At 50.8% G+C, this 24,757-nt stretch overlaps 9 protein-coding genes across 9 annotated transcripts; 2 read left to right on the forward strand and 7 right to left on the reverse strand.

Annotated features, from left to right (window-relative positions):
* Nucleotides 1-758: 758 nt before the first annotated feature.
* BDW70DRAFT_83825 (GMC family oxidoreductase) lies at nt 759-2,680 on the forward strand. Its single transcript, XM_073744993.1, has 2 exons — nt 759-1,072; nt 1,125-2,680. The coding sequence occupies exons 1-2, from the start codon at nt 826-828 to the stop codon at nt 2,504-2,506; spliced, it is 1,629 nt and encodes a 542-aa protein (XP_073600029.1). The 5' UTR covers nt 759-825; the 3' UTR covers nt 2,507-2,680.
* Nucleotides 2,681-2,731: 51 nt separating this feature from the next.
* BDW70DRAFT_128688 (N-acetylglucosamine-6-phosphate deacetylase) lies at nt 2,732-4,578 on the reverse strand. The gene has a single exon (XM_073735471.1). It carries the CDS (start codon nt 4,144-4,146, stop codon nt 2,854-2,856), a length of 1,293 nt encoding a protein of 430 aa, XP_073600030.1. The 5' UTR covers nt 4,147-4,578; the 3' UTR covers nt 2,732-2,853.
* A 1,105-nt stretch (nt 4,579-5,683) lies between these two features.
* On the forward strand, nt 5,684-7,681 carry BDW70DRAFT_83829 (unc-93 family MFS transporter). The gene is made up of 4 exons (XM_073744994.1): nt 5,684-6,391; nt 6,449-7,062; nt 7,114-7,209; nt 7,263-7,681. Exons 1-4 carry the CDS (start codon nt 5,819-5,821, stop codon nt 7,504-7,506), a joined length of 1,527 nt encoding a protein of 508 aa, XP_073600031.1. The 5' UTR covers nt 5,684-5,818; the 3' UTR covers nt 7,507-7,681.
* A 284-nt stretch (nt 7,682-7,965) lies between these two features.
* BDW70DRAFT_169531 (S10 family peptidase) lies at nt 7,966-10,430 on the reverse strand (the record flags this gene model as incomplete). The annotated part of the gene is made up of 8 exons (XM_073742706.1): nt 9,648-10,430; nt 9,487-9,591; nt 9,318-9,434; nt 9,010-9,266; nt 8,910-8,960; nt 8,703-8,856; nt 8,584-8,642; nt 7,966-8,535 (listed from the first exon to the last, which is right to left on the reverse strand). The coding sequence occupies exons 1-8, from the start codon at nt 10,000-10,002 to the stop codon at nt 7,966-7,968; spliced, it is 1,668 nt and encodes a 555-aa protein (XP_073600032.1). The 5' UTR covers nt 10,003-10,430.
* Nucleotides 10,431-10,721: 291 nt separating this feature from the next.
* On the reverse strand, nt 10,722-13,979 carry farB1 (putative C6 transcription factor (Ctf1B)). Its single transcript, XM_073744995.1, has 3 exons — nt 13,438-13,979; nt 13,196-13,380; nt 10,722-13,127 (listed from the first exon to the last, which is right to left on the reverse strand). Exons 1-3 carry the CDS (start codon nt 13,674-13,676, stop codon nt 10,990-10,992), a joined length of 2,562 nt encoding a protein of 853 aa, XP_073600033.1. The 5' UTR covers nt 13,677-13,979; the 3' UTR covers nt 10,722-10,989.
* Nucleotides 13,980-16,618: 2,639 nt separating this feature from the next.
* On the reverse strand, nt 16,619-17,411 carry BDW70DRAFT_128695 (uncharacterized protein). Its single transcript, XM_073735472.1, has one exon. It carries the CDS (start codon nt 16,919-16,921, stop codon nt 16,754-16,756), a length of 168 nt encoding a protein of 55 aa, XP_073600034.1. The 5' UTR covers nt 16,922-17,411; the 3' UTR covers nt 16,619-16,753.
* Nucleotides 17,412-17,982: 571 nt separating this feature from the next.
* On the reverse strand, nt 17,983-20,617 carry BDW70DRAFT_147475 (uncharacterized protein; the record flags this gene model as incomplete). The annotated part of the gene is made up of 2 exons (XM_073738724.1): nt 17,983-20,137; nt 20,583-20,617. The coding sequence occupies 2 exons, from the start codon at nt 20,615-20,617 to the stop codon at nt 17,983-17,985; spliced, it is 2,190 nt and encodes a 729-aa protein (XP_073600035.1).
* A 162-nt stretch (nt 20,618-20,779) lies between these two features.
* On the reverse strand, nt 20,780-22,589 carry BDW70DRAFT_156377 (major facilitator superfamily domain-containing protein; the record flags this gene model as incomplete). Its single annotated transcript, XM_073740176.1, has 4 exons — nt 20,780-21,909; nt 21,973-22,029; nt 22,085-22,450; nt 22,511-22,589. 4 exons carry the CDS (start codon nt 22,587-22,589, stop codon nt 20,780-20,782), a joined length of 1,632 nt encoding a protein of 543 aa, XP_073600036.1.
* An 819-nt stretch (nt 22,590-23,408) lies between these two features.
* BDW70DRAFT_83854 (uncharacterized protein) lies at nt 23,409-24,399 on the reverse strand. The gene is made up of 4 exons (XM_073744996.1): nt 24,238-24,399; nt 23,907-24,164; nt 23,725-23,831; nt 23,409-23,664 (listed from the first exon to the last, which is right to left on the reverse strand). Exons 1-4 carry the CDS (start codon nt 24,317-24,319, stop codon nt 23,611-23,613), a joined length of 501 nt encoding a protein of 166 aa, XP_073600037.1. The 5' UTR covers nt 24,320-24,399; the 3' UTR covers nt 23,409-23,610.
* Between the last annotated feature and the right edge of the window lie 358 nt (nt 24,400-24,757).

Genomic DNA, 24,757 nt, shown 5'->3' on the forward strand with positions numbered 1-24,757 from the left:
TAACTTCTACTGGAAGTATAAAACGGTATATAAACAGAAAAAAAAAAAAAAAGTGTCGCAATCCTGCAACCTGCCTTGCACGTATCTACTGGGTACCTACCGCAACTTGTGTCTAAGATAAGACAGCCGGCGAGATAATTATGGCACGATAGTCGAATTTGGCCGCCGCTGGATCCATTGAGTAATATTTTTACTCCTTCTGGTATGCGGTAGCAGGCTGCTGGGCGTCTCAAAGTTCGGACCCGAAGGGAAACTCCATCCAGAGGTGAGACCATAAGGCCTCGGCTAGACCGTAAAAGGGCATAGATTCAGCACCATGCGGATAACCGCTGTTTAGCGTGCGTTTCGCTGCAGCTTCGCTCTAGTGAGAATCGTGGGCCTCTTTAGCGCTGGACCTCGTGTGGACTCGCAGATGACGTAGGCTGGGCGGTCAACGATAAGGCGGCAGTTTGGACCTGGGAGAGGTAGAGTTGTCGAAGGGAGTCGTAGAGAACACTCGATGGCGGTGCTCCATCCTGAACAAAGAAAGAACATGGAAGCATTCTTCTTGGAGTCGGGATAACCACGGAAAGCTGATGGTCACTGGTCATGGTCTGATTCTGGCAGGCGGAGATCCACCGGTGGGAATCTCCGACTAGGCGGGTCGGACTCGGCGCCTCTTGCAGTGGGATCCAGGGCGTGGTGGAGAAAAAAATTCACGGATTCAGAGAATTTATATTCTTCTCCTCACCTTCCTTTGCTCGCAATCCACTATCCAATTTGTTTTTCCTCTTGAGTCTCTTTTGTCTCTCTCTTTCTCTCTCTTTATCAGCGACCCTCTCCACAATGGCCACCACTACCGAGTTCCCCGCAAGCGACGTCAACAGCTACGACTATGTGATCGTGGGAGGTGGTACTGCCGGCTGTGTTATTGCCAGCCGTCTGGCTCAGTACCTTCCTAACAAGCGGATCCTCTTGATTGAGGCCGGTCCCAGCGATTACATGGATGATCGGGTCCTCAACCTTAGGGAATGGCTCAGCTTGTTGGGAGGCGAGTTGGACTACGACTATCCCACAGTTGAGCAGCCGATGGGTAAGGACACTTATCAGGAGGGAACTCAAGGCACAAGCTGACTTTTTCGCAGGTAACAGCCATATCCGTCACTCTCGCGCCAAGGTGCTTGGAGGCTGCTCCAGCCACAACACCCTGATATCGTTCCGTCCGTTCGAGTATGACTGCAAGCGGTGGGAAAGCCAGGGGTGCACGGGGTGGTCGTTCGAGACCTTCACGCGCGTGCTCGATAGCCTCCGCAACACTGTCCAGCCTGTCCACGACCGTCACCGCAACCAGCTGTGCAAGGACTGGATCCAGTCCTGCTCGACCGCCATGAACATCCCCATCATCCACGACTTCAACAAGGAGATCCGTTCCAAAGGCGAGCTGACCCAGGGTGTGGGTTTCTTCTCGGTTGCGTACAACCCCGACGATGGCCGCCGCAGCAGCGCCAGCGTTGCTTACATCCACCCTATCCTACGCGGTGACGAGAAGCGTCCCAACCTGACGATCCTCACCAACGCGTGGGTGTCTCGCGTCAACGTCGACGGCGATACCGTCACCGGGGTTGATATCACCCTGCAGTCCGGTGCCAAGCACACTCTCCGTCCCAAGAAGGAGACCATCCTCTGCGCCGGTGCCGTGGATACCCCTCGCCTTCTGCTTCACTCCGGTTTGGGTCCCAAGCAGCAGCTGGCCTCTCTTGGCATCCCAGTCGTGAAGGACATTCCTGGTGTCGGCGAGAACCTGCTTGACCACCCCGAGAGTATCATCATCTGGGAGCTCAACCAGCCCGTGCCTCCCAACCAGACCACTATGGACTCCGACGCAGGTATCTTCCTCCGCCGCGAGGCACCCAACGCCGCTGGCTCCGACGGCAGCGCCGCCGACGTTATGATGCACTGCTACCAGATTCCCTTCTGTCTCAACACGTCGCGCTTGGGCTATGACACTCCTGTCGATGCCTTCTGCATGACCCCCAACATCCCCCGTCCTCGCTCCCGCGGTCGTCTTTACCTGACCTCCTCCGACCCCACCGTCAAGCCTGCCTTGGACTTCCGCTACTTCACCGACCCCGAGGGCTATGATGCCGCCACCATCGTCCACGGTCTCAAGGCCGCCCGAGAGATTGCCAAGCAATCTCCCTTCAAGGACTGGATCAAGCGCGAGGTCGCCCCCGGCCCCAAGGTTCAGACCGACGAGGAACTTTCCGAGTACGGCCGTCGCGTTGCCCACACCGTCTACCACCCCGCTGGTACGACCAAGATGGGTGATGTGACCCGCGACCCTATGGCTGTCGTCGATCCCAAGCTGAAGATTCGGGGCCTGAAGAACGTCCGCATCGCCGATGCCGGTGTCTTCCCCGAAATGCCAACCATCAACCCCATGCTGACTGTCTTGGCCATCGGCGAGCGTGCCGCCGAGCTTATTGCCGAGGAAGCTGGCTGGAAGCGCGAGCAGCCCAGGCTGTAAATTCCTCTATGTAACCAGTATATATGCGCTATTTGCAACGTATTTAAAAGCCAGGAGCTATGATTTTGGTGAGGAGAGGCAGGAGGAGTCTCTGAAGGAACGAAACCCTCAGCCTATTGCGTTATGAGATTTATGATTGACGATTTTGCTTCGTTTAGGATACCACCCGATAGGGGTATATATAGACAGAAAGAGGGATATATAACAAACTCGTCTATATCCAAACACGATCTAGCGCATCCTATCTCATAAAATTTGACCAACTATGTAATGTCTATTCAATGCATGACGAGAATCACATTCTAAAGCAAGCCACCGCCAATTTAAAGAAAGCCAGAAACGCCGCTTCAAATCTGACCAGCGTCTTTGCTAAAATCATAGATCTTCGTCCCCCGCTTCCAGACCTGGTTTACCTTTAACGTCTTTCCAGAGTAAGGATCATCCTCATCGCTGAGAACAAGGAGATCTGCGTCAGCGCCACTATCCAATGACCCCTTGACGCCCTGAATCCCAAGAAGCCGCGCCGGCACAGCCGAGGCCGCATTTAAAGCCTGCGCCGTGGACGCGCCGGACCATCGACGGAAATTGTTGACGCACTCAATAAGTGTGGCGGAGCTTCCGGCGATCTTGTCGGAGCCTTCAAGGGTTAGGCGTGCGCCGGTCTTGACGATGCGCTCGCCGTTTGTCCAGTCGTAGATGCCATCAGGGAGGCCGCAGAGTTTCATGGCATCCGTGACGAGGACGAGACCGTCCGGGTGGGCGTTGTATGCGATGCGGATGGAGGTCGGGTGCAGGTGGATGCCGTCGGCGATGATGCCGTAGAATAGACTGCGCCGGTGCTCGCTTTGCTGACCGAGAACACCAAAAATGCCCGGGTTGCGGTGGTAGAAGGGCCGCATGGCGTTGAAAAGGTGGGTAACCATTGTGGCGCCTTGGTCAATAGCCGCGAGGGCCTGCTCATATGTTGCGTCCGAGTGGCCGATTGAGTAGATGATGTCGTTGGAGACGATGTGCGGGATATTGGACAACATCTTGCCGACTTCGGGCGCAGCCGTTATCAGTCTAATAGTCTTGCTTGGGCCGTAGAGGTTCTCGCGACCATAGCACTCATCCAGGTCCTGCACCGTAGTTGCTGACCGAAGGACATCCGTCTTATGAATTCCATTGCGGCCGGGACTCAAGAACGGGCCTTCGACGTGCGCGCCAAGCGACTCGGCGCCATCCTCTGGGCGGTGCTTGCTCCCTGCCGGGCCGAGTGATGGAAGGACTTTGTGGTATACTTCTGCAGTTGAGCTGACCAACGTAGGGAGATACGAAGTCACCCCGGTCCTGGCGAGGCCCTTGTTTACTACCCGTAATCCTTCATCGTATTCCTTTTTGGAAGCCTGCGGGATTGAAAAGTCGAAACCCTGAGCACCGTTCAACTGACAGTCGATGAGTCCTGGAGCGAGGATGCGTCCGCCTAAATCGATGACCTCATCTGGGGACAGGTGCAGTCCGTAGAATGCTTCCTGGGCCCGGAGGATCTTACCGGACGTCGACTCGATCCAGACATCCTGGTTGACAAGCTCGTCCCCTTTCACGATACGACAGTTGGTGAATTTGATGACATGGGATGGTAGCGCAGCCTTGCCAGGCATAGTGGGCGGAATGGATCAGGAGCAGGGATCAGGAACCGTGTGCGGTCAAGCCGGCGATTTAGTATGGACGAAGGCAGTCGTGCAAAGCGCCGAGGAGATGCCAGTAGTATATAGGTGGACAGAGCAACACAAAGACCGGTAAGAGCTGCAGCGATCCATGGCCACGCCGATGGCGGCCGGAAGAGACACCATGTGGTACCTGTCTAGGAGCAGAAACCATGACTGTCCACAGAGTGAAGCTTGACTGACGTTGTTCCATTCCAGAGGTCAAGATCGATGTGACGTCGATATGGTCATCAAAGCGGCATCTCCCATACTCCATTCTCCGTTCGACCCATCATTGAACGGCCGAGGTTATCATAATGCGTCCTCGCTCTTCCCAGCCAGCTTCTTTTACCTAATACTGTAACGGCAAGTAGTGCTCAGTTTGGTGACCTTGCAACAATTGCAGGAAGGTCAGGATAGAGGCGCCGAGATAGCGAGATAGCGAGATAAGCCTCCAGCTAAGTGGAGGGTTACAGTGGGAACTCATGATACCGCGTGTTACATACGCGATACTAGCTGATACCGAAGTGATACAGCACCATACAGACGAGGGTCGGGATTCGAGCGAAGCTGACATCTGGCTCCTTGTTCAGCTCGACCAGACCAGATATGATCCTGTCTTTCTACGCGGCCTATGATTGTTCTTTGCAGTCAGTGCTGTTCGGTTGTCGTGGTATCTGTAGATGTTGTTCATTTCTGCAGCTAAGTGACAGTAGGTGTGGAGTGGAAGTATCGACCCGGCTCCCCGCATCCGGACAATTGGATGCTACCGTCTCGCTGCTAGTGGTGGTTAGCCCCAATCGTTCCAGAATCCGTGCAGAGCTGGCTCCCGAGCTGAGATTATTGCCCGAGTTTTGTGCCTCTGTGGACGCACAGCGGCCACAGCATCTGCCACTAGAGACTCTTCCCTGCACGCGACCTGCTCGTGGCTTTAGCAGGGTTCGATTCGTTGGAGAAGCCAGTCACAAACTCAAAAAGTTCTGATACTCGAACGGCACCTGTCTCAGTCTTATCAACATCAGCCTCGAGTGGACCGAAACAATCCCACCGTCTCTTCGCTTGAGATAAACGGTCTGAGGTTGCTCTTCAGTTGCTCTTCAGCGGCTCTCCAGTGGCTCTTTACTTGGAGCTCCAAGTTCTGATCTCTATTTATGCCTCTTCGTGGCCTGCTTCACGAAGTCTCGAATGCTGCTAGCATCTACCCCGGATCCAGATCTGAAGCAGCCCCCAGCCAGCAAAGCCATCGCAGTCCGCCTGATCGTCAAGGCCGCCGATAGAGTCAGTCAATCGATTCGCTCTAGGATTTTTTTTCTATATTTTTCCCCCCTCGCAAGCTATCGTTGTCTCACCTATTAATATTTTCTTTGTCGCTTGCTGACGGGGGTTCATTCTTATTTCTTCTTACTTAATATAACTCCCGAATACCTCATTGCATTGCTGATTCCCAGTTGTGTGCATTCCTTCGGTCTCCCGGGTTGCTGCTACTGGCTTTTGTTTGAATACCCCTTTCCTGGCTTCCGCCGTCTTTCTGGAAGCTATTTATTTATTTGCCCCGCTTCTCATTTGATTTTTGTGACATCTGTCGTCGTTCAAGCTTTCTGGATAGCTTTATCGAAGAATCGCCATCATGGCAACCGTGAACGAGAAAGCTGCTCCCTTGAGCACCACCGATCCTGAGATCCAGCAGGACTCTCAGCGTCCCCCTGGCAAACCGTGGATGTACAAGAATCTGAAGTTTGGTCCATTGACCGTGCCCTACTATGCTTCGCCACAGTTCCAGTTGGTCCTGGTTGCTTTCGTTTGCTTCCTCTGCCCGGGAATGTACAACTCCGTCAACGGTCTGGGTGGCGCCGGTCAACTCAACCACTCCGATATCAGTAAATCCAACACGGCCACATACAGCACCTTTGCCGTTGTTGGTTTCTTCGCCGGCTCCATTGCCAACCGCATTGGCCTGCGATTGACTCTCTCGTTCGGTGGTTTTGGCTACACCCTCTATGTCGCTGCTCTCCTTTGCTACAACCATACCTACAACTCCGGCTTCCTGATCTTCGCCGGTGCATTGCTTGGTCTATGCGCCGGTCTGCTTTGGTGCGCTCAGGGTGCTGTCATGATGGCTTATCCGGGTGAAAATGAGAAGGGCAAATTCATCTCCATTTTCTGGGTTATCTTCAACCTGGGAGGTGTTATTGGAGGATTGGTGAGTTTTGTCCAGAAATCAAAAAAGAGGACTTTACGACTAACATTCACTAATTAGATCCCTCTGGGCCAAAACATACATAATAGTGATTCTGCTGGGTCGGTTAATGATGGCACCTACATCGCTTTTATGGTTCTAATGATTTTCGGCTTCCTTCTCGCCTGGGGTCTCGTGGATTCCAAGCATATTGTGCGAAAGGATGGCACGCGCGTCATCGCCATCAAAAACCCATCGTGGAAGTCGGAACTGCTTGGCTTATACGAGACTCTTCTGACCGACTGGTATATCGTCGCTTTCTTCCCCATGTTCTTGGCTAGTAACTGGTTCTACTCCTATCACTTCAACGCCATTAACGGCTCTTACTTTGTGCCCCGCGCCGCTGCTCTCAACAGTATCCTATACTGGGCCATGCAGATGATTGGCGCCTTCTGCTTCGGCTTGATCCTGGACCTGAAATCCCTGAAGAGACCCGCTCGTGCCAAGCTTGTCTGGGTTCTCTTGTTCACTATTACCATGGGCGTCTGGGGTGGTGGGTATGCCTTCCAGAAGACATACACTCGGGAGACTGCAGGACGCAGCAAGGACTGGAACCAGAGCGGCTACATTGGGCCCATGTTCCTGTACATGTTCTACGGTTTTTACGATGCTGCTTTTCAGACTTGTGCCTATTGGTAAGTTATTGTCCGACTTAGCACCCAAGCTTCACGCTAATCCTATTGCAGGTTTATGGGATGTCTATCAAACAACAGTCGAAAATTGGCCAACTTTGCCGGTTTCTACAAGGGAATTCAGTCTGCAGGTGCAGCTATAACATGGGCGTAAGTGGCTTATTATCCGATCAATTAGCAGAAGAAACTGACACATTGTCTAGCCTTGACTTCAACGAAACGCCATACATGAACATGTTTGCTTCTTGCTGGGGTATTCTCTGTGGTTCCCTTTTAATCGCCTCCCCAATTATCTTCTTCAAGATCAAGGATCACACCGACCTGGAAGAAGACCTAAAGTTCTCCGACGAGACTGTCGCGGAAGTCACCGGCATCGAGGTAGGCGATGTCACACTACGATCGCAGCAGCAACATACCCCTGAAAAGCGGAGTCCCTCTGATGCCTGATAATGATGCCTGATAATGGTCTTGATGAACTAGCCATAGGTGTCCAGAATCAGTGGTCATGTTGTACTTTCTTTCGGAGTGTCGACTCGGTTTGACTTAGGCATTGCACAAATTTAGCCAGCTCTAACACTTGGATGATGAGCTATGTTCTCACTCGATACCACATCCGTTTACACGGTCTGTTTGATACCATACTCTATGTTGTTAAATGATGGCCAGTTGTTTTGGCCTATGAAGCGCCTTAGTCCATAGCTTCTCACCTCATAATTAATACCTGGTTTACATAGCATTTTTGGGCGGGCGGCGACAGTTCCGCATTTCCCCCATTGACACGCTCTGTTGACATGCTATGAAAAGCAGTCCAGAATTCACATACCATCATATATATTATTCCATAATTATTAATTACATCATTTACAATTCTACGCCCTGTCACTATATCACCAAAGTCTCAGTAAATCAAAAGAGACCCTTGCTAGGCGTAGCTGTGGGCAACGGCACGAACGACTCAGTGTGCGTCGGCCACGCGGTTCCGTTCGTAGAATAGCCCGGCCAGATCTGAACATTGCCTTCAGCAATATCCCACCCAAACAGAGTGCGGTTAAAAAGCTGCAGCGACGCAGCAGGCTGATAGTACGGGACTTCGTGGCCGGCCTCATAGACACGGGAGAAGGAGAAGTTGCCATACTCGCGAGTCTCTCCGTACTCCACGCCATCAACAAGGAGAGGCGTGTATCCGGCGGCCTGGAACTGCTTGGAATGCGGGTACTTGACGGCAAGGGAGACGGCTTGGCCTCCGAACCAGTTGCAGATGTAGTCTGCGTCGCCATAGATGAGGGTGACGCGGACCGGGTAGGTGAGAATTTCCTCGAGGTCCTCGATAAAGTTGGGCCAAACGAAATCACCGGTTTGCTGGAAGGCGTAGTAGACTTCGTTATTGGAAGAGGTGTAGTTGATATTCACGCCAAGGGCATTCATGACCCAGTCTTGCTGGAGAAAGGGGACGAAGAGCTCCGGGGGTGTTGGGTCCTTTTCCTATGTCAGTATAAAGAGCCTATATTGGGATCAACGGCTTACATCGTATGGGTGGCGAATGTCGTAGACGCCGCGGTTGCCGTAGCTGTAGTATGGTCCCTCTGTGGAAGATAATCAGCTGATTGCTTTCCCAGAGTTTCGGCTAGGCTAGGAGTACGTACCAACGTTATCTCTGCACATGTTAGTTGCCTCCGAGCAGAGGGCATAGTCTGCAAAAGAAGAACGGTTTGTTGCTTTGCAAAGGGCAATCTGATCCTGGCATCCGTTGCCCATCTCGTTGGCAAATTTCATGTAGTTGTAGACCGTCTCGTTAACCTGTTTTCAGCTTGTAAGTGATGTCGTCCATTTGCTGAAAAGACAGTACTCACGGCTTTGATGCCGTAGGTGTTGTGCACCGCAAACTCAGGGTAGAAAGGTGCCTAGTTTCTAGTCAGAGAGATATTGCTGAGCGGCTTTAACATCCAGTACCTGAATCCCCTCATCAATGATGCCATTGATAATTCCCAGTGAGTTGAAGTTGAGCTCGATACCATCAGTGGTTCCGTTGCGAATTTTTTGGTTCTGCTCGTAAAAGTGATTGAAAAATGCGGGACCGTAGTGTCCTCCGTAACTCTCAGTCCATAAGCTAAAGTCTTTGGACTTGATAGTGCTGTCCAACTGAGGTAGACCACCGAGAAAGCCCTGCACAACTTCCCAAGTGGCCTTCGCGGCGAGCTCGGTGGTATCTAGTACAGCTTTAGCTCTAAACTAACAATTCACGTTGTTGGAGAAATTACCGGTCAGGGTAGCGTTGATTTTGGGGTAGCGGCCCTGGACGCCAGCGAAGGAACTATCCTCGACGACACCGGTGACTGGATTGAGCGATCCTTCCTCAGTCTCCGCATAGGAGAATCCTATTTCCCAGTGAGAAGCTGCACGACTAGACAAGACAAAATTCCTTCATACCGACTCCCAATGGCTGCGAGATGAACAAAAGGTTGGAGACTTCATTCCACGAGTATGGGTTGATGTAGGTCGTCAGGTTCTCGCTGATAGCGCACGGTCCCAGTTCTACAGGAAGCCCATCAGTGCCTCAACTTCTTGTAACCCAGTCAGGCAGTACAAACCCTCAAAAAGCCCGATGAGTGAATCACTTCCCGGGCCACCATTCAGCCACAGAGTGATAGGAGCGTTTGCCGGGTCATGACGAGCTTCAAAGAAGTAAAAGAAGGTGTGAGACTCAGGCGATAGATCAACGTATCCAGAGTAAGAGTTGACACCAGGGGTCGTCTCACAGACACCCTCTTTACCAGGCTCCTTGTATCGGATGGTCACACCATTGGGAGTCTCGAATTTCTTGACACCAGTCGCGTCCGCTGGCAGCTGTCGCTTGTTGAAGGAGAACCTTGGGTGCCCTTCAGCTGCGCCCAATGATGCAGCAGCCAGAGACAGCAGGGAGATCAAACCAAAACGAGGCATCATGACTGTCCTTCTCAGGGCTCTCGTGGATCCTTAGGAATAGCGAGGATCAGGGGAACACAGGGGATCAGCAGACCTTTTTATAATAGCAAAACAGCACGCAAGGCGATCGATCGATCGACTAGCAAGTAAAACAAGCACCCGCCGGCAGTCAGCCAGCTTCTCGACTCCATATTGACCGATGTCACCGAGCTTCTCTCAACGATAAGGAGGTAGCATGCGGGCCGTCCCAAATAGGATGGTGACAACGGAAGCGCAGGAATTTCGCGAAGCCAAGCCAGCTTCAACCAGTCACCTTGCGGGCCTGGACTTTGCTTGCTGAGTTGGCCTTGCAGATCGCATCATTTTCGTGACTGGAGCGCTGACAGATGAGGGGAGGGGGCGGATCGGCGGTAGCAGCATTGTTGAAAAGCCGACCTTCCTGAATGGTTTAGTCAGTTTACTGTCCATAAGCGGGGTGGCGACTTGTGCAGACCTGGTCGGTTGATCTCATAAGATATAATATAAATTAATATGAAATGATAAGAATAGTGGAAATAAATGAGTAGTCAACTGAAAAAGAATACACAGAGAATGCCGAGGCCGCATAAACGCCACCAACGTCGCAGGATCCAAGGCTTGAGTTGCTTAGCCAAGCCCCTAGTACAACCAGCTCTTAAAAGTACTATGATGAAAAAAGAGCAGCTACGATCAAGGTAAGTTCAAAGTATGGTCGTCATTTCTCATGTCTTACTTTTGGTGCTAGACATCATACAAAGACAATGGTAAAACAGTCCCAGCAATAACAATAAGCCGGATCAAGAAGTATAAAGGGGGGGGGAAATAGAAAGTGAAAGCTTAAATCAAGTCCCTGAACCATAATTCGTAACCCAAACCTCAACTCCATCGCCCATGCTTTCAGATAAATATAAGAAAAATATATGCAAAAGAAAATACCGGGCATAAATTCTGACCTGCCCCAAGCAAATGAAAATGATCAAGCTTGAACACTCAAGCATTCAGACTGAGGCCGAGATCCATGTCAAGGTTTGGGGCCTCCGTTTGCGCTGTATCAGCTCCGTTGGTTGCCGCAGCGTCGCTCTTGTTCCCAGAATCAAACCCAACCATGTCCTGGAATGTGAACGGGAAGTTCTTGCTGTTTCCGTCACCCGTCATATTCTCCACGCCATTTTCCGAGGAGAAGAAGTCCGCTCCAGCATCGTCAAAGTTGATCAGGGCATCAAAGTCGTTCTGCGTTACTTCGGCATCATTTGCCAAGTCCATGAGCTGGCTCAAACTCATCTCAGTGTCGTCAATATTGGGGATGCTGAACGCATCGCGGTGATAATTCGGGTTGATGTTGTTAGTGCTTCCATTTTCGCTACCGTCGGAAGGTGGCGGAGTAGAGGCGAAGGCTGGTTGAGCTTCGTCTACCAGGTTGAGTGTCATTCCTCCCATCGAGCCAGTCTTGGGATAGGTCAGATCGGGTATCTTTTGAGCAAGAGAATCCGGAGGAGGAGTCAAAGTTGTATTCCGAGATGCTCCAGAGTTATTAGAGCGTTTCTGTAACTCTTGAGGCGGCACCGTAAGTTGTATTCCGGCCTTCCTGATCGCAGCCTCCAAAAATGAAGTTGCAAAGTCGGCTGAAGCATAGATTTCTCTTAGACGTTGGAGGATGCGCATACACTGGTAGAAGCGCTGCAAACTGGTCATTCGGACGTTCTGGTCGCTGGACTTGATGTCGAGAAGATGGATGATGACGGCAGGAAGAAGCACCGTTACACCGGTCGTGGGAAAATATCGAGTTAAATCCAGACTATGCAGATCTTGGGCGATATTCGTAATCTCGATTGCAGCGAACCGAACCTTGTTGCGAGACATATCTTGCAACTCTGTGTCCATAGAGGGGAACGGAACGGCGGGAAGGACTTGGGGTCGATGCAGGGCACTTGACGTAGTCAAGTACACCATCTTAAGTAAAGCTCGGTGAGAATGCAGGACCTCCTGGGCCTCGCTCAACTTCGCCGGTGCTGCAGGTGCATACTGAATCTCCGAGGGAAGATGGGCCAGCCAATCCTCCAGCTCCTGGTCACAGCGCCGAACCTCGAATGTCTCCGCCGCTGATTTCTTCGGAACGAGCATCATGGTAGTCTCCATCGTTCCACCAAACTTATGGCTCAGGACTGAGTATTGAGCGGAAAGAACATGGCTGACGCAAAGGCAAAGCTTCGCTTTTTCAATGAACATCGACGCTAGCTCTCGTTGATGAGCTACGCTCTGAAGGATCTCTGAATTCCCAACCATGCTCACGATTTCGGGAGAGAATGGGTGGAACTCGAAGTCATCTAGGGTCAGCATTGGCACATCACAATCATCGTCCTTCACGCGCATGGGACGTCTCATTCCCAGGGCGATCAACCGATCACGCGTATAGGTGCTCCACCAAATGCGTTTCCACATTCGTTGTCGTCTAATGTCCATGCGCGAGTTCGCTGGATCACGGTGTAGGCCAATCGTGTGAGCCAGAGACAAGCTAACACCCATCCAATGCCAAGTGTCCTTCTGGTCATCTGGTGTTTCATACCAATAGGTCATTAACAACAGAGACTGAACAAGCGAGATACGGTCAACTTCGTAATCGAAATCGTAGAGTAACCTTGCGCGTTGAAAGAAGGCTTTGCGGGCCGATTTTCGCGAAGGATAGCCAGCAGCTTGAAGGTGCTTCAAGTCGATGAAGGCTGTGCCGGCGAACATTACAGCCTGGAAGAGCAACAAACTCATGCGACGGATGCCGTCGTTCTGGACAATAGTTTGCAGGAAGTCTTCCAAATCAAGAAGGGGCATGTACGTATGCACATAGTGGATATAAGCCTTGAGCAGTTCGTTGCGCAAAGTAACATCCGGCACTGTCAATGCCCCCTTCATGGCAAGGTAGTCAATATCCTCTTTTTGCAGCCGGGCTGGTAATCCTCTGATATAGTCGGGCAGTACAATGCCACTCGATCGAGGGCTGCCAAAAGACGGATCCAGTAACTGCTGAATCTCTGAAGTAACATGAGACAAGGGCATACTCGATGGTACCAAGGGATTCGGAGCCATGCGTTTTCGAAAGCGGTCCCCTGGATCAACTCTGTTGACTTGACTCTGATCTGAACACGAAAAAAAGCTTTCATCAGCACTCGTAAATCTTTTCATAGGGGACCACGCATATACGAACATAGTAGATGGGGCATATGCTGCCCTTGCTCCATATCTACAGAGCCCTGAGACGGGGACGTCGGTGCGACATGAGGGATCCCTTGAGTCTCCCCTAGTCCACTAAAAAGTGCGCCATCATCAAGAATCTCGGCTGGCGACTGGGAAAGCTGAGGATTCGAGATCTCTGTGTCAACTCGAGATTTCCTGAAAGCGACGAATTAATCACAGGGAGCTATCCGAATGAAGATGGACCAGACGCACTTTCTTCGTTTGCTTTCTGTAACCACACACTCTACTTGGTCCAGCCGGCAATTTGTGCACGGTGAGCCGTTTTCTACCACATCACAGCGTACCTTACGCGCGCGGCAGCAGCAGCAAGCCTTTGAGGCGCGTCGTTTGACCGGACGAGAATTGGCCGAAAGTCCTGCTGACGAGGCCTTGCGCTTGTTTTTGGGGTCTGTCTCGACAGCCGGATTTGATGGAACAGGAGAATCAGTCATTATGTATTTGTAGGCCAACCAAATTGACCGCCGGTCATCCGTTGATAATTCAAAGCAAAATGGTGATGTTCACACTCAGGATTGAGAGAAAAGCCGTCAAGATTGGTATAGAAAGTCACAAAGGGAATAAAGTAAAAAAGAACTGAACGTGACTCGGCAGTGACCACGATAAATGGTTGCAGCAACAGTAGATAAGAGGGGAGATTGTCCTTTTATATGAGAGTTTTTAATGGATTATCAACTTTTTTTTTGCAGGTACAAAGAACCACGTTGCTAGCGTCATCCGTCGTCCAGAGATCGAAAATCGAGACAAGACCGGGGCATGGGGAAAAGGAAGTTTAAGTAACAGGGATGCGGATGCGAATGTGGAATTGGATGGCACAGCGCTTTCCAGTGTTTCCACTCGACCGTCAGTCAGGAGGCGTTGCTGGCGTTGGGGGATGATGAGTCCCCCAGATCCACTTGGCTTGCCATTGAGGAATGCTGCTCCAGTGCTCCCCCAGACCAGCACCAGAACCACTGAACCAAACTACCGCCTCTCGAGGATTCGCGTTTTGCGCCTAGCGCCGGCCATCCCTGTATAAATTACCTCATCAGGCGAAGGGCTCAGGAGCGGGCCAGGCTCGGCGTGGCCACTCACTGCCCCTGCTTACAACGCTAGGCCCGCATTTCCTGTCCTTTTGATCCAACCAGTTCCTGTAAACAATTCCCCACATTAAGAAATCGCCCAAGTCTGGCATAATAAATGAGAGTCAAGTAGCCGTTCAGTCCCACACCCTTTCCCCACCACTTTCTGCTTAAGATTGACTCCCCATACCCGTGTTCGGCCCGGTCACGTTACCTTTCTAGCCACATGCTGTTTGCAGCATGGAAAGTGCACAAATCGTGACTTGATCATTGGTCATTATTTTCCTGTCCGGAAAGGCCGGCGATCGCCGAGGCCAGCCAACCCGATATCACATTTATTATCCGTATTATTATTTTACTGTGGCAGAACCTGAAAGAGCTGGCTGCTGCCTTCGTAGGTCCTTATCCAGGGCAGCTCGGAAAAGTTTCCGCGTCCCTTTGGATTGTTATTGGCCAGCGGATGCAAGCTTGGACATCCCCTCGGCTTTGACTCCGAGGCCTTTTATTACTCATTCAGAATCGTCTAGGTCTTGGAGTGGAAAAATGATCCAAAGCATGTGCTTTATGTCCAGTGAACGGGGAATAGGCATACCGATATACAGAGACGTTGATCAAGGTCGTGGACAGGTCAGGGTCCTTGCTCACCATGAGCCGAGGTCCGCACAGCTGCCAGCAGTGAGTTCCGCCAGCGGTCCGGAATCCTGCCCAGCAGGAGAGCTTCGCCGAGCAACTTGCGGTATTATCTTCTTTCACGTAGAATTGCGATTATCCAACATTAATAGAATAATTGCCAAATAGGGATCCAAGGTCTGTGCAAGCCCGCAAAACCCTGGTCATACTAGCATTATTTTTTTGGGCGATAAACGGCGGTAAGCTTTGCAAGGGACATTGTTTGATGAGAGCCGGTTCTGAGACCGGCAAGCCGTCTCTGACGGGCCAGAATCCAGCATCCTGGAATCCAGTGACTGTCATCTCAGAGTGACCGACAAGGAGTCCGAATCCAGAGATCATATGTCCTACCCTTCGGTAGATGTACTTGCGAATGTGTTACAATCTTGTGATTTGTGACACCGAGCAGAAATCTTTCGCAGGGCTGGTAAATCTCGCTTGGAGGCCTAGAAACGAGAATAACGCGCAAACGGCACCCCGCCAACTGCCTGATCCAGACTAGAGCCGACCGCCTGAGGATCCCATTCCCGAAGTCAGCGACCCACGCCATCTGCACTAAAACTGACTGGACTTTAGTGATGCTGGTCTCCAAACCTCACAAGGTTTCAGATGGAGCTCAGACGACCAGAAAATGTCGCACTAGGCTTCCGGGCTTTGCAGGATATCAACGGCAGTACGGTAGCAGATTCTAGACCATGATTGAAGGAGTTTCCAACACAGAGTAATTGCCATTGTCCATGATTCGGTCCAGCAATGGCAGGAGATGGCTGGCAGGACTCAGTATTCGATTATGAAGATCGTACCTGTCTCGTGCGCCGTTTGACTTCAAACCGCGGGAGATCCAAACCACGTGAGGAGGAATGCCGAGCGCCGATGGTCGGAGGAATCTAGTCCGATCTTACCAGGATCGGCAGCTTTAATTATTTAATGGAAGTCGGCTATATGGGGCTATATGCAGCGGAAGGGATCCTCATAATCGTTGTCTGTCTGATATCATACCCCAAAATGCCCTGCTTGTTAACATGGTACTTCGCCCGCCTGTACAATTAGACGGTCCACAGTCACGTCTCGATTTCTTTTCTGTAGGTTTTGGGCAGCAAGAATGTCAAGAATATCAGAAATAGGGCGAGCGGGAACTTGTTCCTTAAAATTACATTTCTTAGACTTTTCTCGCCAGTCTATTGAATTCCTTGGAGTATACTACCGATAAATACTGCGAATCACTGAGAGCAATAGGAATCCTCCTGAAAACTCGATGCATCACGAGCCCAAGACCAAAGTTCATCAGGCCCGCAACTTACCGCAGTTGACCGCAGCCACCTGGCAGCAAGCTGGATTTCTGACTCAGGAAGCAACGGGAAGTCCTCGCACCAATCAAAACAGCTTTGGCGGTGGCAAATGTGGGACGGGCAGAATACTTGTCCACTTAAGCATCGAATTTTCCTGGCTTCCCCAAGCACCCCGTGAAATCCCCGTGAAATCCCCCGTAAAATTCCTTGTTTCCGAATTTCTCCATAATGGTCTCTTGGCGTTTTCTCCAGAATCCAGAAAGAGATTAAACCCAGATACCATGGAGTTGGACACGCGAGCTGGAGACCCGTAGATTGAGAATGATGGTGCCTGAGCTTAAGCTTGTCCTTGGCTTGCCTTGAACTCCATCTCCCCAGTCCCCAGACGATCTCCGCCCCTCAATGACGACAGACACCTTTATCAATAGGCATCGACGTTGACGGAGGACTGTACACTCACCAGCGGCGAGCGACAAACACGAATCATCGGCATCAGTCCAACTCCATCGGACATCTCCCGACTCCGACGCACTGGTCCTCCGGTCTACGGCCCGATCCCCTTGTTGATTTGCAGAAAATACAAGCAAAGGAATTACTAGTGAATCCCGCAGGCGCAACCATATCAAAGAGACTGTCAGTGTGACAACCCATTCTAAACATCCCGTGTTTACCCCTCCCAACTTCCCATCAATGGTTTCATCCAGCCCTGCGCGCTGATTACAATACTATCTGAGTCCACTGGTTCCCCCAAACGCCACCCTCGTATCAGTTGCTGCTCCTGCTCTTCGATTATAGCAATATTGAACTGGGCAAACACGATTCTCGGTCGAGAGGAACCATGAGCCAATTAAGCCACGCAGATATGGTCTCGTGCTCAAATTCAGCGCTTTTCTGTTTTCTCCTTCCACAGCTCAAGCTCCATCTCCTCTGATTTCTGATTCGGGAACCCCCCCTGCTCTGGCATGTAAAGTTGTTATCCCGCCGTCTATTGTCGGAGACGGCGACTCCGTTCAACGCGGGGTAGTTCCAGATTGCGGGGCATTTCCACTGTCATGCGGCATCCCAGCTTGCCAACTGCCAACCCCACACCAAGGAGGTAGGTAATCCACCATCACAAAGCATCTAGAGCGTGACTATAGCTTGGTTTGCGGGGGGTTTGGGGGCTGGGTTGTATTGGTTCAAGGGGTCATATCAAGTGTCGTCTAAATTACCTAAACCGTTATGATGCCCGCTTGGACGAGCGACCACCGACGCATCGCAAGCTAAGTTCGTGTCAATCGAGTACTTATTAGGAAATCCTCGGGGGGTACGCTCAGTGATTCCAGTGCATACTAATTAACAATGTTGGAAGTATACCAGAGTATACAAATATATTCTACGGAGTACTAAGCGTTGCTTATATATACGCGCCAACGCGGCGACTAATATGGCTTAGTGAAGCAGAAAATCAGTGCGCACCGCTGAAAGGCCAAATCTGAACTGGTCTAATACACCATACCATGCAGTTCAATTCAGACTAGTAGAAATATTGAAAATAAGGGATGCGAGTGGGATCAAGGAAAAGCGTTCGGGGGATATCTCGACTGGCAAGCAAAACAAACCGTCCTATGTACCGAGGCTCGATCCGATATACACTGACAGAAAACACAGAAACGTAAAGCAGGACATAACATCGTGAAAGTACGGGAGTAAAACCAAAATCATCACAACTTCCGACTTATCTAGGCAGCACCACCACGGCCCATCCGCTCAATCGAGCCCATTATGCCGCTTCGACCAGGCGTAAAGACAGCGATGCCGGACTTGCCGCCGCTATTTCCTCGCACATGCCGACCCGCCGGTGCGCCGAACCTTGGAATCTTCTTTTCACCATGACTCGAGGTAGAAACAGAACTTGAACTCGGCCCGCGGAGTCCACTGGAGCTGCTGCGAGTGACTTCGCGTTCGGCATCTTCAGTTGGGGCGAGCTGTTCGTTGGGAACAGGCTCCGGCGTCACCTCGTGATTTTCGAATTGTGGCGATGGGGCGGGCTGTTGATTCTGCATTGACAACCACTCCTCTACAAGAGCAACGAGATCGCCCTTCTCCGCTCGTTCTGCCTTGAGCTCGGCACGCAGCTGTTCGTTGTCGCTCTTGAGAATGGATATCTCTTGCTGAAGACCCGCAATTTGCGCCTCGAGGACATGCTTCGCTGCTTCATGTTGTTCGTTCTCACGAGAAATCATGCTAGCATCAGGGCGTGCGGACTCCTGCAGCGCCGCATCTCGCTCAGCTTTGAGCTGCTCGCATTCGTCGTTTGCAGCTTTGAGATTCTTCTCGGCTTCTCGCAATCGTTTCTCCCAGCGTGCCTCGTAGCTTTTCTTGAGAGCCGCAACCTTCGTCTCATGCTTTTCTTTATAGAGCGAGTGAAGGTCACGAGCAACCTTCTCAACTGCATCTTGGATCTCTTTTGCAGTCTCTTCGGCCGTCTTCGCTGGCGCCGCAGTTTCAGATGTCGTGTGCTCACATACCGCTGACTTTTGGGCTGCACTGAGTTGAGTTTCGAGCTCGACTATACGGCGTTGAAGCTGCTCCTTGCCTCTCTCCGCCTCTTCATTTTTTTTCTGCAAGCGCTCCCGCTCCTGCTCACCTTCGAGTATATCGGCCTTAACGGATCGCAGCACGTCTTCCATTTCCCGGCCTCTCCGCTGCCACTCCGCCTGCTCGATTTCTAGGGTCTCTTTACGAGCAGCTTCAATGCGAACCTCTTCCAACGCCTCCCCGACCCTACGTTCTGCGTCTGAAACGGCTTTCTTGAGGCTAGAAACTTCAGCTTCCTTTCCACTAAGTGTAGCCTTCAAAGAAGAAATTTCCGAGAGAAAGCCTGACTTGAGAGACTCCAATTCCCGAGGAGTGACAGTGGGTATAGATCGAGGCGTGGGAGCCGCAGGGATATCGAAGTCCAGTAGACTCGTCTTTGCGGGTGACCTTGGGTTCCTCAGAGGCGACCGACGCGATGGCGAGTATCTTCCTTGTTGCTGCATAATGTACCGCTGGCGGCGAGGAAAAAGATCGATGCTATCTGTGAGATCAAGCAAGTTGGGTGTTTCACTTGGGGTTGGGTCATCTCGCTGTCTCTTTCCAGGAGCGGGCAAGCCAGCAGGAGAGCTCATATCTAAAAGAATATTCTTGCTGAAAGACCTTTCGGCTGTAATCGGAGTAGCTGGTTCCATACTCCCGCGCTTGGTACCCTTGTTCTCAGCAGGAAACTCAGGAAGAGGTCGAGGAGTCTTGAACGGAGATCCTCCCGGCAAGTTTGCGAAGGCTGTCATATCTACATTTGGAACCGCCGAGAACGTACTGAGACAGGTATCGTCCATAAGATCATGGGTGTCATCGTCAACCATAACGCGGTTTGCGTCATCATCCAAGTCGTCCCGGTCCCTGAAAGAGATATCTTCGGGTGCTTCACCGAGCACTGTGCTCATGCCTTCATGTTGCTTTTCTTTCATATCGCTATTCTCCATGTCTTGCTTTGTGACATCATGTGCGCTCTGGTCGTAACTTGTTCTGGAATCCTCGTCGACATAGATGTTGATGTCTGGAATGTCTTTTCGGCCCACTGATCTCTTGCGCCTCTCGATCTCGTCACGTTCGATATCATGAACATCAGGTGCCTGATCGTAGGACCGCTTTCTCGGAGTCGTAGAGAGCCCACTCATATCATGGGACGTTTGGTATTTTTGTAGCATCTGCATGTCGACTGTATCATCCCGTCCATCGGGCCGAAAAGGCGAGCTCTGTAGATCGTTGGAAGATAGAGCATCCTCTCCACCAACTTCATCGCCCCGTGTCTTGTAATCATCATCGTGGTAGCCAAAGCTTTGGCGGATACTCCTAGGTTCGTCATCGAGCAGTTGCTTCGGACCGAAAAGTGGGTTCTCCATCTCGGGGTAAATAGCTAATTGGCCTTGAGCGCTTGGGATCTTAGCCATAGTATCTTCATTGCTCGACGAAGGGCCTCGCGAATTCTGCCGGGAGTTCGTCAAAGGAGAAAGAGGATTTGACATGGTCGGTCAATTTGTTGGTAGAAATGGTGATAAAGAAGAGTATTGAAAGAAGAACAATTCAATGAGGCAGAACCAGCTTCCACAAGGCGCCGTGTAGCAGCGCGACCAGCACCTCCTCAGTGTAGCAGGGGCTGTGTTTGTTGTCGCAAGAAACCAAGATTGCGGATGGTTTGTTATGAAGTCTTCAGTGAGTTTGTTGCAGGTGGTTGGCCCGTCCACCAGTCCAGCCAAGTAAACAAACACTAGCCGGAGTAAGTTAGGCGGGTCCACACCTTCGCTTAAGGGACAACGTAAATGCGGTATACATTTTGAATGCACTCGAAATATTTTGTTAAGAGAGCGAAAGCCGGCGTATTTTATATGAGGCTAGAAGGCCGCTGCTCATATTTTAAGTCTATATCGGAAAACGCCAAGCGGCAAAAAAAAATCACCACGGAGTCTTTGAGTATATAAATCACGCAATTCCAGTTTAGGCACCATTCACGACTTCATCAGTGTCAGTCACAATAATGTGGATAGATTCCTTGCGGCCATGAGGGCGATCAGGCGCAAAATGACAGTGTGCGGCTGGCTCTATCGTGATCAACGAGTGCTTCTTCTGAGCCATCAGTACGAGTTGCAAGGCCCCAATGACCGCCACAAAAGCACTTCCCCACCATGCAAGTGCAGTGAACTTAATCTCGGCTCCCACGCTATACAGATACCCAGCAATAGGAGGCGCGACTGTCCGCGCGGCGGCGCCAGCAGAGGCAGCAAGGCCATTGATCTTTCCTAAACATGTATCTGAAGGGCTCGCTTGCTTTATGAGTATCAAAAGAACAGGGAAGTCAATGATCGAAAGGATGTTTCGCGTGACCAGGCAGGTATAAATCCCAAACAACAATTGCCGTTGCGGCAGAAAGACGAGAAACGGAACCATGAAGTAGGCCACCGGATGAAGAACCGTGACAACTATAAACAGTTTCCAAACACCAAGCCAGTGCGCCAGAGCCGGGAAGATGAGGCTCTGGATGATAAGCGCAATTATGCCGTCAGACGAGACAATTAGCCCGACAGTCCCAGTTGACAGGCCAAGTCCGCCCGGGAAGCTGAACGTAGAACCATTCAAGTGTGGATTGCCGCGCTGGTCTTGAAGGAAGATGGGTAGCAGATGGTCATACGTCATCGAGTGATAGGTGAAAATGGCTAGAGCAATGATGAGGAGGATGACTGGTCGAGTAAAGGCGGTTGGCTTTTGCGAATCTGGCTCAGTCTTGGATCCATTCTCTTGTACCCTCCAATATTCATCGTCTTGCACATGGACTTGATTGAACGTTCCGTATGATTCCGCTCGAAGATCAACTCCAGGATTGGCTGTTGCTCCAGCGGTTGCGAGAAGAGGATGCTCTGCCGACGAATGATCGAGCTCTCCTGAGCCACTCGATGGCTGCATGTCGGGATGTGTCTCTTGCAGAAAAGCCCATGCGAACAAAATGCTCCCAAGCAGCAGAATGGAACATACGACATTAGGTAAGAGGTATGGAAATCTACCAAAAATACCATCGCGCGAAAAGACTGACGGATAATTATCGGCAGGCTTCGCAAGTAGTCCGCCAACAGCTGCGATAAAGAGAAATTAGCAACCATCTTCTCCTTCACACAACTGTAGTTCAAAAGACTTACCGGGACCTATGATAGTACCAATAGACCACACGAATGGCATCACAGCGTAAGCTCGAGCTGTTAATCCCTGTTAGAAACACCCATGGTGTGGGTTCAAACGGAGTTCACCTACGCTCATGCTCGGGTCGTTTGACTATCTCGCCCACCATGGTCTGAATGACTCCTATGTTGCCATTGAGCAGTCCTCCTAGCCCCCGACCAAAAAGGGCCACCCAGTAATTCGGAGCAAACCCGACAATAAGAAGCGAAACGATGGTGCCAGCCAACCCGGAGATGATGACTGGCTTCCTCCCTACCCGATCAGAAAGGGCGCCCCAAAACATCCCAGTAAAGGCTTCGACTAGGGAAAATGTGGCGACAAGGATTCCAGCATAGAATGATGCATCACTGCCCTCACCCATATGAAAATCCTTGACCATCGCAAACGCGAAAATCAGCGGCGAGGTGACCGCTATGGGCTCTGCGACTCGGCATATTGCTGTTCGGAAACGAAAAAATCAGTGATCTGCCCTCACGTAAGCGAGAAAGGTAGATATACCTAGAAAGAATAGCTGCGTAGTTGGGAACTTTGATTCATCGGCCGAAGTAGTATTTCTTTCCTGGCGGGTTAATGACATCTTCGGTGGAATCTTCCAAGTCTCTTACAACAAGCCCTCCACAGTGCCAGTGTCAAGATTCCACCTCTTCTATCTTTAGGATATTTCTTGATTTATTTTTCTTTATGGCTTGTTCGAACCCTCTTTATCTTCAATTAATTCACACGTGTTGGATGCACAGTAGGATATTTCGACACTGGACGATAGGGCCTCTTGTCAGAAATGGTCAAATGCGAAGTTGTGATTGAATGGCATGCGACATGAATTAACGGGTTGCCTGTGTAATGCGGTGAAAAGTAGAACGAAGCGAGTGGTTTCTATGAGAGTGGAATGAAGAGCGGACTTGAACGACGGGGCAGATCTTATATAACGACGGCGGTGGAAAAGCGGAGAAAGATTTGGTGGCCACCTTCAACCTTCAACGAATCGACCGCAGCTCTCCAGGGTTTGAATCCTGTTTGACTGGTAGTGCGATTCAATCCTTTTATTTCCCGCCGGAATATCCATGGAACAGTCGGGAGCGGCAGTCACTGAAGGCTTGCCACTGGCTGGAATGCGTCTGGTCTTGGCACACAAGTGATAAGGTATATCGAATGCATGCGGGCAGCGCCCAGCTAGTGATAACAGCATTGGACTCATATCTTGTATGCTGCATCTGGCCTATAATAGCTCGGCTAAATATCATTCCAATGAGAAATTAGGTGGTTTTCGATGCACGAGGATCTGATAGCGTTATAGCTCTTGCGGGACGAAGAGGCCGGTTGTGCTACTCGAGCAGGCATGGCCTGTAGATGCTGCAGATGACTACTGCTCAAAGCGACTTCCCGTAACTATCCTCTCTTTAACCCAGGGGATAGCTTTCGATGTTCCCTTAAGCTGATTCGAGGAATTTTCGCTCGCAGGCTAGCAGTTGGGCAACCCAGCAAGTATGTACTCTTAAGAATGGAATCTCAAATAACCAGGGTATCTCCGCACCGATTGCCATATATATTTATCGCCTGCGACTATATACATATAGAGCGTTTGGTGTAGCGAAACAGGGTCAAAGTCGAGGACTGTCAGAAACCGGGATATATGTCCGCCGTTCCCGTGCAGCCTGGAAACACATCAGTAAAACACACCTCTAGATATCTTGTTTCGCTTAAAATGTTCATACCTCCATCCATTTTTGCACCCACGGTCTAAAAACTGCCCATAATAGAAGGCCACCGGTGGCAATGATGAAAATGAATACTATCGCCTCATCTTTCCTAGAGTCCCGCTCTGCAATCCAGATCAATATTAGCTGCTCATCATCGTAGAAGAGAGAGGGGACGGATAGTCCCCGCTGCAACATACGGAAACAAGTGGTAAGAACATCGTCCTCCTTCGCACCCTTGCAGGTGGGCAGATCATAGCCCAAACAGAACTTTCGATTGCAATCGTTACAGCTTAGCGAGCGGTAGTTACCGGCCCTCTTCTCGTCCTGATTATCAATGTAGTCATTGCGACTGAAGAGACCGAGTGTGCCATGTAAGGACGATTCTCCCTTGTCGGGGTCGAGAGGGATTATCGTGCTATTAGAAAAACACGTGCACTTGCAGAATGATGCCGGTGCTGGAGCAAGTAAAATCGTCAGTCAATGATCCTTAGTCTTGAGTACGAGGGTGGCCGCCTGTAGGGATCTCACATGAAGCTAATGCGGAAGATGCGAAAGAAAGTAGGGCGATAAACAAAAGCAGGAAGTGCCATATGAAGTTTTGTCGTGTCATAGTGCCATTAACGAAGGGTTTTGGTTAACCGGCGATCAATATCGACCTCTATCGAGCATACAACGAGCTGGCAATGATGCTGCCGCAGATCAAGCCTACTACTTAGCTCTAGTTTATAAAGGATTCTGGCGGCTTATCAGTCAAGTCACGTGACAAATCACTAGTACTCAGCGTTGCAACATATACAATAGTTGCTGAGTAGCAATAACCCCCCTCCCCCCAATCTATAGGTAGTCAAAACAGGCATCTGCCCTCGAAGACCTGGCCAAGGTAGCGCCGGATGCTTCTTCCGCTCATTTCCAATATATTGTCCATAGTTGCTGCTTCAAACCTGTATCTAGCTAGTTTTAGGGAGTTCTGTGTAGGCAGCACGTCCAGATGCCCCCTGGGAAGCCGCAGATCACGTGGGCCCCGTGATCCGCCGAGTGACGTTAAATA

The sequence above is a fragment of the Aspergillus foveolatus genome (assembly GCF_047715535.1).
Source record: "Aspergillus foveolatus strain CBS 279.81 unplaced genomic scaffold BDW70scaffold_4, whole genome shotgun sequence".
In the NCBI taxonomy this organism is placed as follows: Eukaryota; Fungi; Ascomycota; class Eurotiomycetes; order Eurotiales; family Aspergillaceae; genus Aspergillus; species Aspergillus foveolatus.